The sequence below is a fragment of the Tenrec ecaudatus genome, chromosome 6 (genome assembly GCF_050624435.1).
Source record: "Tenrec ecaudatus isolate mTenEca1 chromosome 6, mTenEca1.hap1, whole genome shotgun sequence".
NCBI lineage: Eukaryota > Metazoa > Chordata > Mammalia > Afrosoricida > Tenrecidae > Tenrec > Tenrec ecaudatus.
Window position 1 is genome coordinate 43902943 of NC_134535.1, and position 17336 is coordinate 43920278.

General features: G+C 36.2%; 1 protein-coding gene across 1 annotated transcript in view; it reads right to left on the reverse strand.

Annotated features, from left to right (window-relative positions):
• Positions 1-17336, reverse strand: part of LRRIQ1 (leucine rich repeats and IQ motif containing 1) — a 229613-nt gene that overhangs the window by 181234 nt on the left and 31043 nt on the right. Inside the window, 2 exon segments of the mRNA XM_075553220.1 lie at positions 13750-13900; positions 16146-16298. Of these exon segments, the coding sequence (XP_075409335.1) occupies positions 13750-13900; positions 16146-16298 (304 nt within the window).

Below are 17336 nucleotides of genomic sequence, written 5' to 3' on the forward strand. Positions count from 1 at the left end.
AATATTACTGTCAATTGTCCCTGAAAATCAACTCCTACTGTTTGTGTAAATAGTGTCCAGTCATGAAAGGAGGGATTCTGTACAAGTGAATAATTCAGGTACTGCGAAATAGAACTAGCCTTTATGGGCCCAATATACCTCTATCAATAGGGCTTTAAAAATTGGTACCAGGGAATATCAAAGATAATATCAACAGAAGATTGTTATACCCTAGAGGGATGATCAATAAGACCCTCTAGCATAAATTAAGGAGGATTTCAAAGGGAGCCAACGGCAGATTAAAAAGCAAAAAAGTAAAAACAGAGATCTAGGAATGGATTTTGGACTTGCACTAAATTCTAGCTCCAACATAAGAGCAATTAGTTCTGAGTTCATGGCCCTGCTCTCTACTTGCCCTCAGGGAGGGAACACAGAAGATACGGGTGCTGTAGCAAATGTGGTGAAGAATTTAGAGGGTTCCCAGCTATCAGATAAAATAGTCTGTTCCAAACAAGCAGACATCTAAATGTGATGTCAACTAAAACCACATGGAAGAAGCACACCGTCATCAGTCAGATGGAGTGTAAATCAGATGGAGTATAATTCAGATGAGGGAATAGTATCAGAGTCTACACTGTGAGAATCCATAAACTTTCTGATGCCACTTAAACAAATATATGGAGACAAGTTAAATGTGTATTAAGAATTTAAATAGTTAAATGTAAAACTATCTGAAAGTTAGACCTCCACCTACTTCACAATTAAAACCTCTTCAAAATATCTATTAAGAATGGAAAAGTAAAATATATTGTGGAGTTAAATATTGAAGTAATATTATCATTGAAGGAAGTTCATGATACACTGCTGTATACAAATACTAAACAGCAGATATAGATTTTTAGCTACTGTTGATGTTGACTGCTTTTGAATCATTGCTAACTCATATTATCACCATGCCACACATTAAAATTGCTCCATAGGGGTTACTTAGTGATGAGCTTAAATGTAAACACGTTGGCAGATCTCTTCCTCCACAGTACTATTGGGTGGACTTGAACCGACAACCTGATGTTAGTAGCTAAGAATAAACATTTGTGCCACTAAAGGACTTTTAATTGTTAATCTACTAAGAATACTCAAATCTAGAGCGAATATCAGTCATTTTATGAAAAAAGTATGGAATGATTTATAAACACAGTTAAATTTGGTTATTGCTCCAAAATAAAAGATGTGGTAAACAGTTTCATTGATTACGTAGCAGAATTCTCCCTCTCTTTTTTTTTAACTTTTTAAATGAGAATGCATGCAAGGGAGCTCAAAATGTTTACGGAAAAATGGAATTTAAAGATAATGAATTTTTTCCCACTAATTTTTGAAGTCTTCTTGTGTGTACAATTCAAAAGGTATGTATTGCTACCAGTGTTTGTTTGTGTACACAGCGGGGGTTGTTCCAAACCAAATGTGTGGGACCATGTCTCTGAGACCAGTGGATATTTTCAGACAAATTCTCTCGATAAGACCCTTAGTCTCACGGTTCAAAACCAAACAGTGGTTTCCAAGGGAATCTGTCGGGACAGGTCCATTCCAGAAAGGATTTAGCTCAGAGGGTTATGGCAACTGGTTCTTGTTTTAATTTTTATATTCTAAAGGGAATTTTGAAAATGGAAAAAGGACTGAAAACTGCATTGGTAATCTTGACAAGGAATTTTTTCTTTCATATCTAAATGATGCACTTGTTCATTCAAAAGTACTAAGGGCTGCCTCTGGAGAATATCGTTAGGGTCCTGCAGACAGTGCTGCTCCCTGTGGGGTCGTACGGCCCCAGTATAGGCAGGTAGCTGCAGGGGCGGGCCAGTATGTGCACCTCCTCTCTGGGCCCTGTTCTGGCCTGGTTTGCAGCCAAGAAGGGAGTGGCAACACTGGATCCACATTAGGGAACCAGCTCTTGCTGACCTTGGCCCGGTCTTACCTCAGCTGTGTACTATGCCTAAAGTGGTGCAGCCAGAGAGCAGCACCAGGCTCCTAGAGGCGGCAGGTAAGGAGGAGGAGATACTAGCCACTTTCCACGATGGGAAAAGGGCACAAAGACTAACAGGGGCCATCACCGAGGGGCGACCATGATGTCCCCACAGCCCACAGCTCTGGCAGTGTACACTGCTTCCTAATCGCCAATGGGCGCTACTTTGGGGCACACGTCGACACATTACTACTATTATTACTTAATGACATGTTAGTGTTTCTGAAACTATTTCTTTAATGCTTTTTATGAATAGAAAGGCATACTATATGCTAAATCAAACACTAGACCGAGTTAGATACAAACCATACCTAAAGGTTCTGACGTATAAATGTGTCTTAAAGATAAATTTAGGAACATCAGAAATCAGACTACCGTCTCTTTTGAGAAAAATAAATGAACAGCACAGTAAGTATCTAAGAGGACTGTGATGCTATTCCGCATACCTGACCGACAAGGTAAAGGAGGACATGGAAGGCTAGGGACACATGTAAAAGCAGCGCTGGCGTTCCCCATTTCACCAATTGTCCAGCACATACTTACTCATCAGGATATCCTATTTGCTAAAGTGAACTGTAACATGTCATGTTCAATGGTTGATTTATTTTTTATTTTAGATTGGGAAGGCCTTACTCCTGAGGCCCATTTAGGTGAGCTCAATCTACCACCACTCGGTTACTGCCAGCCATGCTAAATATCTGCACCAACCAATAGGGTTTACCATGACTGAGTGGGAAAATGCGAACATAGTCAAGGAGAAGTTGTAATTTTAAGATGAAATATTTCAAGGAAATTCTGCAAAATGGTAAAAAAAATGACTTGATATGATATCTAAAACTCTACACAAAATGACAGTGAGGGAAGGGGAAATGTATTTCAAAATGCAAAAAAATTAAAACACATTTTGATGACATAATATAATGGTTAAGCTAACGAAAGAGAAATAAATCTTTCTACAGAAATCTTACCACCACCACCTCCTCCAGCCACCCTCCTTACCCGCCCTCCCCCCAAAAAAACATCTAAAAAATGCGTGGAACTGAGATCTGTGAGTAACTGTGTGAGCAATCATGAAAGCAGATCCTTCAGCCACTATAATCGAGTCTTGCAAGAGCTGCAAGGCTGGTTGGAAGTTTGACTGCAACCTCTGAACCACTGAACTACTCCCAGATTCCTAGCCCACAGAAAATATGAGGTAATAAATGTCCTTTGTTTTAATTGCTGGATTTCTCTTTGCTTCAAAACAACATGTAATTAAATATTCTATTCTGAAGAAAGAAATATATAATGCTTTAAGCTAGAGAAAAACATTTTAAAGGCACTTGAAATAATTCAAAAACATGAAAACAACAGAACTAGGTAAACAAATGGGCCAAAATACCATATCAGTTCACATGATTTCAACAACAACATACAAAATAGAGTTTAAGCTTGAATTACTTTCAAAGAGAATGTCATCACAATGAAACTAAAAAGTAAAGCAGCAGCAGGAGAAATATATAGATTAAATGAATTTACAAAGTAAGGTAAGACAAAGGCAACCAAAGTAGGGATCATCAGCGACCGAAGAACGTAAGCAAGCCTTAAACGTTTTCAAGTAAATACAAACCACAGTTCTCCAGAGACTAAGTAATAACCTCATCTGTAGTTTGAGTAGGACATTGTGCTCCAAGATAAGCTAATAGAAATTGATTGACAATATGATGTTCTTGGTAAAATTGCCAATTAAAGACAGGAAAATATTTTTTGTTGTTGTTATCTAAGTAGATACATTATGAGCAAACAAACAGAAAGTTACTGCCCAGTAGGCTTTATGTGACTCTATGTATGACAACAAAATATTACTTGGCCCCATACCATCCTCACGTCTCAGCCCATTGTGGAAGCTACTGTGTCAATCCATCTCATTTAGGGTTTCCATAGCAATACCATATATACCAAGAAACAATTTTTATACTGTACCAAGTAAAGTATAATTTAAAATTAGATTACACAACTGCTTTTTATTCAATTTTGAAGGCAGCTGACAAACATTTTCAAATATTAAATAATCCAGGGACTATAGCATTCAGGGTTCTCTCTCTCTCTGAAAGGCAAGGTCCTTCCCCACGCCCCACACCACATACTGATCCAATTTGTATGCTGATCCAATAGTCCAAAACTTGGATTAGAATGAAGAGGAAAGCGGTCTCAGGATTGGAGAAGGGCTCATCAAAAACTTATGATACAGAGATGATGAAACTTTACTAGTTAAAAGTGGAAGAGGACTTGAAACACTTACTTATGAATATCAACATAACACAAAAAGTCTCCTAACTAGACCAATAAACTATCATAATAAGTAAACAAAACATTTAAATCGTAAGGAATTTAATTTTACTTGAATCCATAATCAATGTCCACGAAAGTAATAGTCAAGAAATCAAAAGACATACTGCACTGGGCAACCATGCTCAAAAACAAGTGAAAAAGAAATGTTTTAAAGGTTTGAAAACAAAGATGTCATTTTGAAGACTAAAATGCGTCTGACGCTAACCATGGTATTTTAAATTCTCTCATATGCATGCAAGAGCTGAACAATGACTAAGGACGACCAAAGAAAGATGAATGCCTTTGGAGCAGGCTGCTAGCGAGTAGAGACGGCAGGAAGAGCAAGTCAACCTGTCGGTGAAGCACTACACACTGTCCCTTAGAATCATGGATGACAGTCTTCGTCGCTCACTGGGGACCGTCCCTAGAGAATAACACCTGTTTCATCAAGTGGAGGATCAGTGAAAGAGAGCAATTCTCTTAAGGAGATGGATCAATGGAGTGGCTGCAAAAATGAACGCAAACAAAATAAAACTTAAGTGGATGAGGTAGGACTAGACTATTTTGTTGTGTTGTATAGTCACTACTGCGAAAATGGACTCAATGGCATCTAACAACAATGAATGGAGGAATTCAGACAAGGAAGAGATCAAGAGTTCTATGAAAAGGACTGGCAGTAGCCAGTTTTCCTGAGCTCTAGCACTCCCTTAGGATATGTGATTGGAAATACTCATAAAAATGTATGACTTGACAAAATCTTCAATTGCTTCTTTGTGGCAAAAGTCATAAACTATTTCAAATCATGAAAGTTAAAACTTTATTCATTTTACATTATATTTTTATATATAAACATGTATTAGTATTAATGGTATATCTTTGAAGATAGGTTAATAATTAAATACACAATTTCATATCCATTAGTTCTGGTCATATAGCCTGATCTTCCTAATATCTGAAAACAACTAAAAATAGGGCATATATATTTTTAAAAATATCGAAGTGAGCTGTTAACCAAGCAAGCAAACAATAACCCAAAATATGATTACTTCCAGGCAAAGGGAAACAATGCGAGTAACGGCAGTTTGCAGCAAGAGGAGATCCAGTCAGCCTGGTGCACAGGATGGATTTCTAAAGCCTGACTGGCTGAGAAAACATAACCTAAGGTCCCCATAAGGTGAGGTGGGCAATTCAGATGGACAGTAACCCACCATAAAATGGTAACTCCTACTCGATATACCCAAGTAGAGAAGAGAACATTAAATCACCTGTCTTAAATCTCAACACTTAGTAAAGAATAAGGGGAAAATCTCCTGTGCAGAATAATTAACAGAAGTTGTCAGTCCAGTGGGTCTGGAGTGGTCAAATTCACTCTAGCCGTGCTCAGAAAACACCTACCAAAATTTTAGCATAGGTGGTTTTAGTTCCTTTCAGTCACTTAGCATCTGAAAAAGTGTCTTCGTATAGGCACAAAGCTTAAGTTGCAAAAAATAACACTTGACCATCAAAATAAATCACACAAAATACACAATAAAATAAGTTGTCAGTAAGAACAGAAACAACAACAGAAAGAAAGCAGGATAAGGACCCACATGGAAATTAGGCAGCACTTAAATCAACATTCAACATCCTCGATTGTCAGCAGGGAAAGATCCATCACTTGGAATATAGATATAAGTAATCATCCAGAGGCAACTTGGAGAAAAACAGAACACGGAATACTGGAAATTTGGAAACTCAAGTCTAAAGATTTAAATATCTAATTTTTGAAGGGCAAAACCAAAATGAGTACTGAAAAACATCTGAAGAGCTAATGGGTAGCAAATAGCCAAATATAATTTTAAGAACCCCATATATTTATGAATTTTGGCAAACCCCAACCAGTATGAATTAAAAAGACAGGCATCACACGGAGACCCAGCGAGAGCAGAGCAGAAGGGTGTCAGCCACAATGGAGACAGGGCATCTTTGAAAGAGCAAGAATGCACCAAGGTCCAAAAACTTCATTGAGAAGAGTTAACAAAAATAAATGTTTTTTAAATAGTGGAATAATATCTGAAAATTACTGAAAATAAAGAAGTGTTATTTTTGAAAAAAAAAATCAACAGTTAGAATTATGAATCATGCATAAGTCCACACAAAAAATTTAAAACTGGTTTATACCAAGCAGTTATCTCATTAGAGGCATTTCTCAAAGATCTAATCAGGAGGAAGGAAAGTGACTCAAGATCGTAAATATAAAAAATAAATAAAGGGAGAGAAAGTGATAATTAAGAGTAATTATAATAAAACTTTGACTGGAAAACATTGTGTGTACATGTATAAGACACTATGTGTATGTATAAAACATTAGTGCTTTACTTGCAGAGTTAACTAAAAAATACATCTAAAACCCTTAATGATAAGCAAAAGGCAGTAGACATGAGCTATAATGTTATTACTCTTTGATAAATTAAGAATGGTTTCTGAGTCCCAAGTTTAAATCATCATAATACCAATATCTCGATAGTCACACAACTGCACTTACTAAGAGATCAAATTTGACAAATAAAGGCTATTTGGTGCACCAGCCTAACAAGGACAACAACAAAATAACAAAAAATAACACTTTTTCACATTACATAGAAAGATGAGTTAGTACAAAGAATGAAAAATCATATCATGTAAACATTACACCGGGGGCAATAAAATGGTCCAGGGACCCTTGTCAAGGTTCCTTGAGGTCAAACTATTCTCATAACATTTCTTTGCTCTTTTCCCTCTCATTTGTCCATGCGTGTGTACTGGACTTTCATAAAGGCCACGTGACATGTGACACGATAGCAAACTGAACACGTGGTAATTTGGTAATTATGGTCAGTCAGTCAGGGTGTGTAAGGTACACTTAAAGAGACTGGCACGTATATGGAACAATGGACCTCTTCTCACTACAGTAGGTTTATTTTTTTAATAGTTGCTATATATAAGGCTGATATACATGTGCATGCTTCATTTTTTAAGTCCTAAATAACTTATTAAATATAAATGTAAATTTCTCAACACATCACCCTAAAGGCCACAGCGGAACTGCGCCATCGGGCTTCCCAGGCTGTGATCGCTACAGAGGCAGACGGTCATATCTTTCATCCATCACTGCTCTGCCAGCTGGCTGCCTTCTGGTTAGCAGTGGAGCACTTAACCAGTGTGTTACTGGAGCTCCGTTCCTTCATAAGACGTCCTATCACACAGTCAGCTGCGTGGATACATGCAAGCTACTTCACGTCTCTGAGTCTCAGGTTGCATCGTACAGGTGCTTTCATCTTTCTGGTGATTTCATTTTACAGGGAGGGTTCAAACAAAATAGTTGAAAGCACTTGCATAACAATTTAATATTGTAGATGCTAAAAAAAAAGGATAACCACTAGCTGTTTACTTACAATTATTCTCTATTGCAAGGAGTTTAAAAACTTAAACCGTGGTGACAAAATAAGGCTTTGGACAGAGAGGGTGAACAGATGCTGGAGCTATACCTCGAAAGAGAAGTAAGATGTTAAGAGCATTCCGCAAAGTCTACCCATAACTGATTAGACAGCAATTTGACCTTCCAAGGCGTTTGGATCAAGGGGTGTCTAGAGGAGGAAGTGAGAGTTGGTTGCCACCCTTCATCTTTTCATCTTACAAAGTCAGTGTTGCCAAGTGAAGGTTGAAGATTCATCAACATCTACTTAGCTAAGAATACAATTACTTCCTCAACAACTATCTTCCGCTTCCCCCTCCAAAACCAAACCAAACAATACTCCCCAAAATATTTAAGATCCTTTTTTCAAAAGCTTTAAACACAATAACTGCAAAATATAAAGAATAACCTTAAATCTGTCTGCTTGTTGTTTCATGTATTACCAGTTCCTTGAAAGCCTCCTAAGTCCCACAACATAAAATTTACCGTGTTCATCTTTCTAAGGCACCTTGCTTCTGGCAAAGTGTACATTGGCTGTGCTTGCCGAAAATGATTACCGGTATGTCAATTATTGCCTCCCAAAGAAATGTCACTAGTCTAACGAAACCTCCTTGCTGCAGGAAAAAAAGAAAAGAGAAACCACTTCTCCGTAAGAAACAACAAAACCTAAGCCAGTCAATGAGGCTGGAGGTTTTTTCCAAGCAGGCATTTGGTCAGGTTCTACAGTCTTCAGTTGCTGATTTACTGCTATGCTAGACAGCTTTTCTTTCACAGACCCAAATCCACTGCCATCGAGTCGATTACAGCTCATTGTATAGACAATGTGCAGGGTTGCACTTGAGACTTAAAGATTATGTAAGTTGCATGGACACAATCATGAAATTCTAATTCTAGCCCCAGTCTGCTCAGCAGTTAGATAACCAGTCTTACACAAGACTTACTTTGCGTTTCCAAACTAAAAAGTTAGCACCATCTAGTGGAACCTTCTAAAATTGACTGAATATGCACCTGGTTTACAAATGAAATGCTCACACATATATCCACATAAATATACATTTAAGTTAAACAACATTCTGAGGTAAACTTTAATCCAGGCACAGTTATCCTATTATCCATAGCGTAATGACCAAGCCTATTTGAAAATGTTAAATTATTTAATATCTTTCATACTTTTAAAAATTGTGTGACCTGTCTAGAAATCAATCTAGTCATAAAGCAGCAAGGATAAAAAAAGAGAAAGAAAGAAAAAAGACCCTGAAAATGCCAAGCTATGAATGCTGATATTTAGATATGTGTTGTCTGAAATTCATAAATAAAAAATAAGCAGTATAATTATTAAAGAATGTTTTTTTCCACATTAAAACTTACCTAACATAGCAGAGAAAGAAGTTTCATGATTGAGAAATCAAATAGACAAAAAATAATGCTTTGCTCTTACACATTAACATTGTAATTGTGTTCACTTTCATCAAGTAGTCACTAAAATGAAATACAATAATTTGCTCTCAATAGTCCATAAATGTCTTGCATGTGTGTGCATATCTCACTATTGGGTGTACTTTGTGGAGATCAGGATGATTATTTGTTTATTGCTGTCTCCCCATTTCTGGAAAAGTATTTAGCAAACTGTTCTCAATAAGTTAGCTGATAAATTTCAAAGTCATGACATTTATAATAGTGTAATGCTGCATAACAAAATAATAATACTCCTAAGTATTAGAAGTATATTTATTTCAGAAACAGTATAATGGGTTAATTAAATAAAAAACTCCAGAGCTAAAGTGTGGCATTTTATACCCTAGCTTTATCATTTTGAATAATAAAATTTTAATTTAATCTTAACCTCTCTGTGCCTCAGTTTTCTTAGTTGGGAGAAAAATAACACTAGTGTAAAAAATAAGTGATATGTATGAAAAACTTAAATACTTAATGGTAAAGATTTTGTATATTATATGGTCACATTTTATATATGAATAAAATTTTAATATATTTTTACCAGGATGAAATTCTATTTGGGGGGAAGGTAATAGTTTAGCTACTTTGGATTTAAAGTTAGTATGTCCTATTATCAAATTGTTTTTACACATTTATTTAAAAAAAAACAAACACTCATCTCTTGGGCCAGAGCTCCAAGTTCAAACCGCCAGACTCATTGTCACTGAGTCAACTCTGACTTCCAGGGACTGTTTAGGACAGAGTAGAATTGTCCGCTTGAGTTTCTGAGACTGTAAATCCTTATAAGAGTACAAGCCTCAGCTTTCTCTCTCAGAGAAGCTCATGGTTTTGAACATCTGTCTTTGTGGTTAGCAGCGCACTCTGTAACTCACTATGCCAGCAGGGCCCCTGTCCTTTAACACACAAAAGAAATCTCAAACCTTTTGCTGGCTAATCAATAGTGAACACCGTGTTAGAGTGAGGTTACTCCAGAGGGTTTTCTTGACTATAATCCTATGAAGCAGCTTGCCAAGCCACTCTTCTACAGTGCCATTGGGTGGGCTTGAACAACCCACCTTTAGGTGAGCAGCCAATCACAAACCATTGTGCCACCCAGGAAGCTGTAGAACAGCGGAAGGAGCATGGAAAGCTGCACTGGTTCCAAATGGTTTTCTGTAGACTAGATCCTGTGCGTCCTACATAGAGTTCTTGCTATGACTAATTAAAATCCAACTTAAAATCATACACATATGTCATACAGCATTAATTTCTTCAGAATTAATTTTGTTTCATAATGTTTCCATGAAAAAGTTCATAAATTAAACAAAAATATTTGAAGGAAAGATGCAAACTAGATCAGCTATTTTTCAATTCTTTTGGCTTTTCCAAAAAGACAAAATAAAAAAAGACTAAATAAAAAATACTGGCTCAGATCAATTTTCTTAACAATCAATGGGCTGTATCCATTAAATAGATTTTGCCCACAATTCATTTACAAACAACATTTCAGCTATTATTTCTTGACTTATACATGAAAAATTTCAGACAAATATAATATCATACTGCTAAAATAAACATTAAGCATTAAAAACTAAGCCATTCAAATTAAACTGATTATATATATATATATATATATATATATATATATATATATATATATATATATATAAAGCAAAGTGTGGTGGAATGTAAAGAAAAGTAACAAAATATTTTAAATAAAGAGTATGGTAAACTGTTTGTATGAATAAAATAAATCCTTCAAAATAGTAAACCTAAAAACTGTTAATCAGCTTAAAATTAAAGCAATTACTTTTGTCAGTCAAAATACATAAGGATAAATATAGACCAAGTCAAAATATTCTGTAACCAAGAAGTTGCAACCACAATAAAACAAGTTATAGATAATACTACAGAAAGAACTATAGATAGCATTCTTTGAGTTATTATAAAATTTGTATTCATCTATCCTATTGTAATAATTTATATTTATTATAGTTGAAACTATAGTATATTGCATTATATAGAGCTTACATTACATTCTTCATTACATTGGGCTAAAAAGGATCTGTACTTGAATAGTCAGAAGTTTCAGAGCTTCTATTTTGAATGGCACTTTTAACTTAGAATTTAGTCATGATTAGTTATTTTAAAATTAAACTTCTTTCCATAACCACAGCCCAAAATATTTAAATATTAAAGATAAGAATAAAATATGCTATTAACTTTATAACTTAAAATTAATAAAATTTGAAGCTAAACAATTGTCTTTATTTTTTTATACTTCTTATTTGAAACCAATCAAATATTTTATAGTGTTTCTATGCTACAATTTCAGAAAGAAAAACACTCAGCAGAACTTATTTGAAGTGAATTCCTTTAAGGAGATTAAAGTATTAATCATTCTCAGTTATTTAAATGAAATGAAACCAAACAAACAAAATTTCTAATACAAAGAGTCAGTAGAACCAATATCACAAATTGAGTAAAGTTATTACTTGGTAAGAATTAGGAACAAATTAAACTTGAAACTATTACTGTCAAATACTGTGGCATTGCTTTCAATTTTATGTCTCTTCCTTAAGAAATAGTATAGCAATGAATTAGTAATGTATTAACATAAAAACAAATCTTTCTTTGTGTCCCTTCACAAAACTTTATAAGATCAATATATCACGGAAAGCCCAAATCTATGCTTTTCACTTAACTTAACTCAAATCTCTGTAAGCAGTTCCTGAACATGAAAAAACAGACTCCAATTGGTCTTCAGAAAATCTACTTTCTCGTGTAAACTCTTCTCACATTCAATAAATACAGTGTTTGCATTGTACCCAACTGAAGGCAATGAATCTGACCTTGTTTGCTCTGAACAACACGGAGATACCTCAGGCACATCAATTAATATTATGGCAGTTTTCACATAAATCTTGCAGAAATCCTATTCAGGAAACACACTAGCTCCAAAAAAAATCCCACACAGCAGTGCAGGCAATGAATCTTTAATGAATTAGGGTTCAAGATTTTCTTCTTAAAAACGGCCTTTTCATATTTTGTGTATAAATATAGTAACGTATGGGGTTAATGCACTAGCCTTCATTCCAACAGCAGTAAAATTATTTCTGTATCTTTTAGAAGAACATTGTAATTAAAAATAATGTAAACTATTAAGGTTTCTTACACGGGAGATTTCATGGAAAGACTGAAAGTGGGTGTTGTAGTCATACAGGCAGACAATGAATATTCCACGTCACATCGTCCAAAGGACGCCTTAGAATGCTGGAAACATGACCGATTAAATAATTGATCTGATTATCCAAAAGTAACACTAAAATAAACAAATTTAAAGTGGCAAAAAATAGAAATAAATGAAAAAAACCAATGCCACTAATGTAGAGATAAAGAAAATCCAAAATGATTTTTTAAATATCTAAGTGGGATAATAATTATCCATGAACAACATAATCCAGGCTGATATTTCATATCAGATCAGATAATATTATAGAGTGATCACATCATTCATTATAATACTGCCAATTTACATCTTCATGTAACTTCCAAACCAGAGTACCATGACCCCACCAACTTGACATATATTTGGAGGTAATTCATTTACAAGGATAAGTGAAAAAGAATAGTTACAGAATCAACGTATTTCTATATTGTATCTAGTGTGATAATTTTTAATTACCTTAATGTATATGCCCACGTAAAGTTTTCATCACAGACCTGAATTTTCAGCAACTCTTGACTACTACACTATATATGTGGCCTCAAAAAGTTCATGAAAAAATGGAATTAAAATATAATGGAATTTCTCCAGGAATTTTTTGAGGATCCTTTCCTATTATTAAATTCCTACCAGCATTGCTGTGCAAGGCTTTTAAGGATCTCATGTAAATAGTGATTTAAAAAATTATTACAACTCCTTAGGAAAATAAAAGTTTTCTAATACATATATAAAGGGCTATGTTTTCACCATTGAACAAATAGGTAGGTGATTGTTATCAGTCCTTCTTGCTTGGTATGTTTATTCCAGCAGTGCGTAGTATAATATATGCATTCCTGCAGTGAAGAAGATTTAATAACGTGAAAGGGCCCCACCAACTTCAGGGAGAAATTCCATAGCCTTTTAATACCATTCATGCATGAACTTTTTAAAGCCCCCTCAAAGTTTAATACTCAAGAGTGGTCAGAAATTCAGGAACTTGATAAAAACTTTACTTGAGCCTATATTTGAAGGGAGTTCAAGTTTACCACACTAGAAGCAATATAGCAATGGCGCCTAACAACAACAGCAAGGATCTCTGGTGGCTGTGATCCTCAAGGTTAGAAGGTCGAACGTGGAAGAGGAGGCTTTCTGTTACAGTAGAGTTACTATGGTGGAAGCCCCCAGGGGCACTTTGACCCTGGCCTCCAGGATCCCCATGGGCAGACTTGACTTGCTGGACAGCCAGTAAGAATAAACAAATAAGGCCTGAATAAATGAACCAGTTACAAGGATCGATTCTTTAAAGAAGCAAATGAAGCACAATATAATCATGAGAAGTTACGCTTAATATTTAGAGTACATTGTTCTCACCAATTCGAGTGATTTTATTGTGTGAAAGTTCAAGATTTTGAAGATTAGTACAACCATCCAAACCATGCAAAGAACTGAGCTGATTTTTATTAAGAAGAAGAATGCAAAGATTTTCCAAATTTTCACAACTGATTGTCTGAATATGGTTTTCCTAAAACAAAGGAAAAATAAAATTACTTTTATTTCTTGACTTACTAACGAAGCATTTAAAGTTTGCAAAAAGAGTAACAATGATAAATAGTTTCCTAATGAACAGCTAAATCTCTAATGTCTACATGCAAGTTATTACTTTTTAATTTAATTTACTTGTTAATATTCTTTTTAAAAAGAAAATAGAGAGAGCAATACAGTAACTTATTTTCTTGTCAAACAGCCTAAATAGACAAGCATGGATATTTTACCATAGCTTCTTCAAAACTTATTTTAAGATAGCAAATATTGAAAATGTTACAGCTCCCTGATTTCTCCTCCCCACTCCTTAATTATCCAAAGAGTCAATATCATGAATTAGGGGTATACTCATACATAGGTTTATACTTTCACTACACACACACACACATACACACACACACACATCTGTACAATCTATTTCATTGGCCTTGGGGTCAAGATTATGCCAAGGATGCACAGTGAACCCCTTTATAAGAAATCTCAGAAAATTAAGTAATGGTTCTAAAATATTAAGCGTACAGTCCCATAACAACCCTCTAGAAAGAGACTTGTCTCAAAAAGACAAATCTAGTTCTTGTCTAACAGACGAAGCTAATAAGAAACAGAAGAAACCCACAGCATTTTTAAAAGAAGTTATATTAAGGGAAGAGTTGTTAGTTTTAGCTCAAAGGAATAGAGATTAATGAAAATAGAAAGAGGTCTCCAGATACTTCCAAATTTTTACAGGAAAGAAATAGGATGAGAAATGTCCCCGGCCTCAAAGCAGGGTACTTCTTATAGAAATGGAAGTGTCACTAGGAGGCGGGGTCAAAAACTCAGGGGCAGATGGGAGTCAGGGAGCATCATTTATTTGGAAGAAAACTGAGCCATTATCAAATAATTTACACCAGCTCAGCTAGTAACCAAGGACTACTATTAACTTCCTGTCTTTCTCATTTTGAATGGGAATTCCATGGCATCTGGCCGAGTCCTGTCTTGCTCCTGTATGTGGGTGTGGGTGTGGAGGCTGCTGTGGTACTCAATTCAGTAGACAAGAGCTTCACCCAATGGCCACACCTGAAGAGACTTGATCTGTACTGGGCTTGATTTAGATGCAGAGACGCTGGGCATCAAGCCTCGCCTGATGTCATCGTACATGAAACCTTGGGAATGTTTAAAACAGGAGTGTAAGTTGATCATAAGAATGCAGAAGTAAATTTTGGTAGTGTTACTTCAGTTACACAGTGGTTGCCAACAATGGACTCAAAACAACTCGTCAGGATAGTGCAGGACTAGGCAGTGCCCCTTCTGCTGAACAGAGCTACTGTGAATCATCATCAACCACACCTAAGAAGAACTCACAGTTTGATAAAAACAGCTGCCATTGAGTCAATTCCTACCGTGGCAACCCTGTGTTCCCCAGCAGAACTGCGCTACAGAGGACTTGCAATAGCTGGACTCTGGCAACCAGACCACTAGGCCTTCCTCCTAGTGATAAACTCTGCATTCCAATAGTGGTGCCATCATCCAACCCTCTCTCACACTGACTCTGGGCTTGGCAAACAGAACATGAGCCAGCATGATTCAAGCAGATGTTTGCTAATCACTTGTATATTGAAGCTACTGTTTCCAAATGCTAATTCTCAGTATTTTACCACATACAGAAACTATGTGAAAAAGCCTGGGAGCCAGGGAGAGAGGGGCAAGGGAAGAAGTGAAAGAAGGAAAGAAAGAGGGAGACAGAGACATTGATTGATTGATTGATTGATTGATTGATTGATTCCAATGGCCCAGCCATTCCTGTCAACACACAAGACATACAAGTGAAGGTACCTTGGAGATTTCAGACCCAGCTACTCTCCGCCTGTACTTATGAGACCTATTCGTCACCATATGAAGCGCAAGACTTTTCATTCAAGACTGGCTTGCACTCATGTCCTGCAGACCCACAACAGAGAAGGTGGTGGTTGTCCAAAGCGAGTAAGTAGTAGAATAGTTTGTTATGTAGCAAAAAGTTAGTAGATCAAAGCCATATCTTCTGCAAATAGAGGTGTAGTTTCCAGGTCATGCTGCCTGGTCAGTGTCCCTCTCTGAGTCTTACAAATTTAGGCCTTTGATGTCTTTAGACCCTACATTAAGTGTTTTTTTCAGTAAATATTTCTCTAAAACTGACCTTTTTGAAACATAAAAATCAATCCACTTAAAGTTTATCAAAACACAAATAATGATCAGAACAGCAGGCATACCTGTACATCAATGTACTTCAGGTGTTTGCAGTTTCCCAAGCTGTGCAAAGAAGTTAATCCACAACGTTGAAGAGACAGAAACTGAAGATTTGTACACTCTGCTAGTGTAGAAAGACTACAACCTGGCAAATCCTGAAAAGTAACTGTTGTCACCTGGACAAATGGAAGAGTATAGGAACGCACATTATTTTATAATAATGAATATAATCCATATTAAGCCTGGCACACTTCATTTAAGAAAATACCATAGGCATTTTAAAATTCATCTAAGTAATACTATTTGTTAAAATCCCCATTTATTAATGACTCAATTGCACTTAAGCTACTCCTGCCCTTTGTTCCTACATAAACAAGCAAAATAATATAATTACTAATGACCAATTCAAGTTCAAAGCTAAAATGTACATATTCAGTGATATAATCATTTATTAGTTCACTCAATTTTCCATGCCATTAACTCATAAACTACCCTTATCTGCGGGATTCTGTATGTAATCAGCATTTGACGGTATGCTAGGGATCTCTGGATAAGTCCAATCCCTCATGCCTTTGACTAGAGAGTTTAGCCAGATTTTAAAAATAAATGTAAAAAGGGAGATGTTTGATTTAGAAGAGCTTCTAAAGAACCTAGTAATTAGAACAATTTAAAAATACCCATGCCGGTGAACAAGCGGCCATCTAGCTCAGAAGCAAATAAGCCCACATGGAGGAAGCACACCGGCCAGTGCGATCACGAGGTGCCCAAGGGACCAGGTATAAGGCATCATGCAAAAAAAAAAAAAAGATATGTGTGTGTATGTATGTGTATATATGTGTATATGTATATATGTATGTGTATATATGTATATATATCATATTAAATGAAGGGGGAAGTGCAGAGTGGAGACCCAAGGCCCAAGTGTCGGCCAATGGAGATCCCCTCATAGAGGGGTTTAGGAGAGGAGATGGGTTAATTAGGGTGTGAGGTAGTATCGATGAAGAACACAGCTTTCCCCCAGATCCTGGATGCTTCCTCCCCACAACTACCATGATCCGAATTCTACCTTGCAGGGCTGGATAGGACGGAGGCTGTACACTGGTACATATGAGGGTTGGAGGTACAGGGAATCCAGGGTGGATGATACCTTCAGGACCAAGGGTGTGAGGGACGATGCTGGGAGAGTGGAGGGTGAGTGGGTTGGAAAGGGGGAA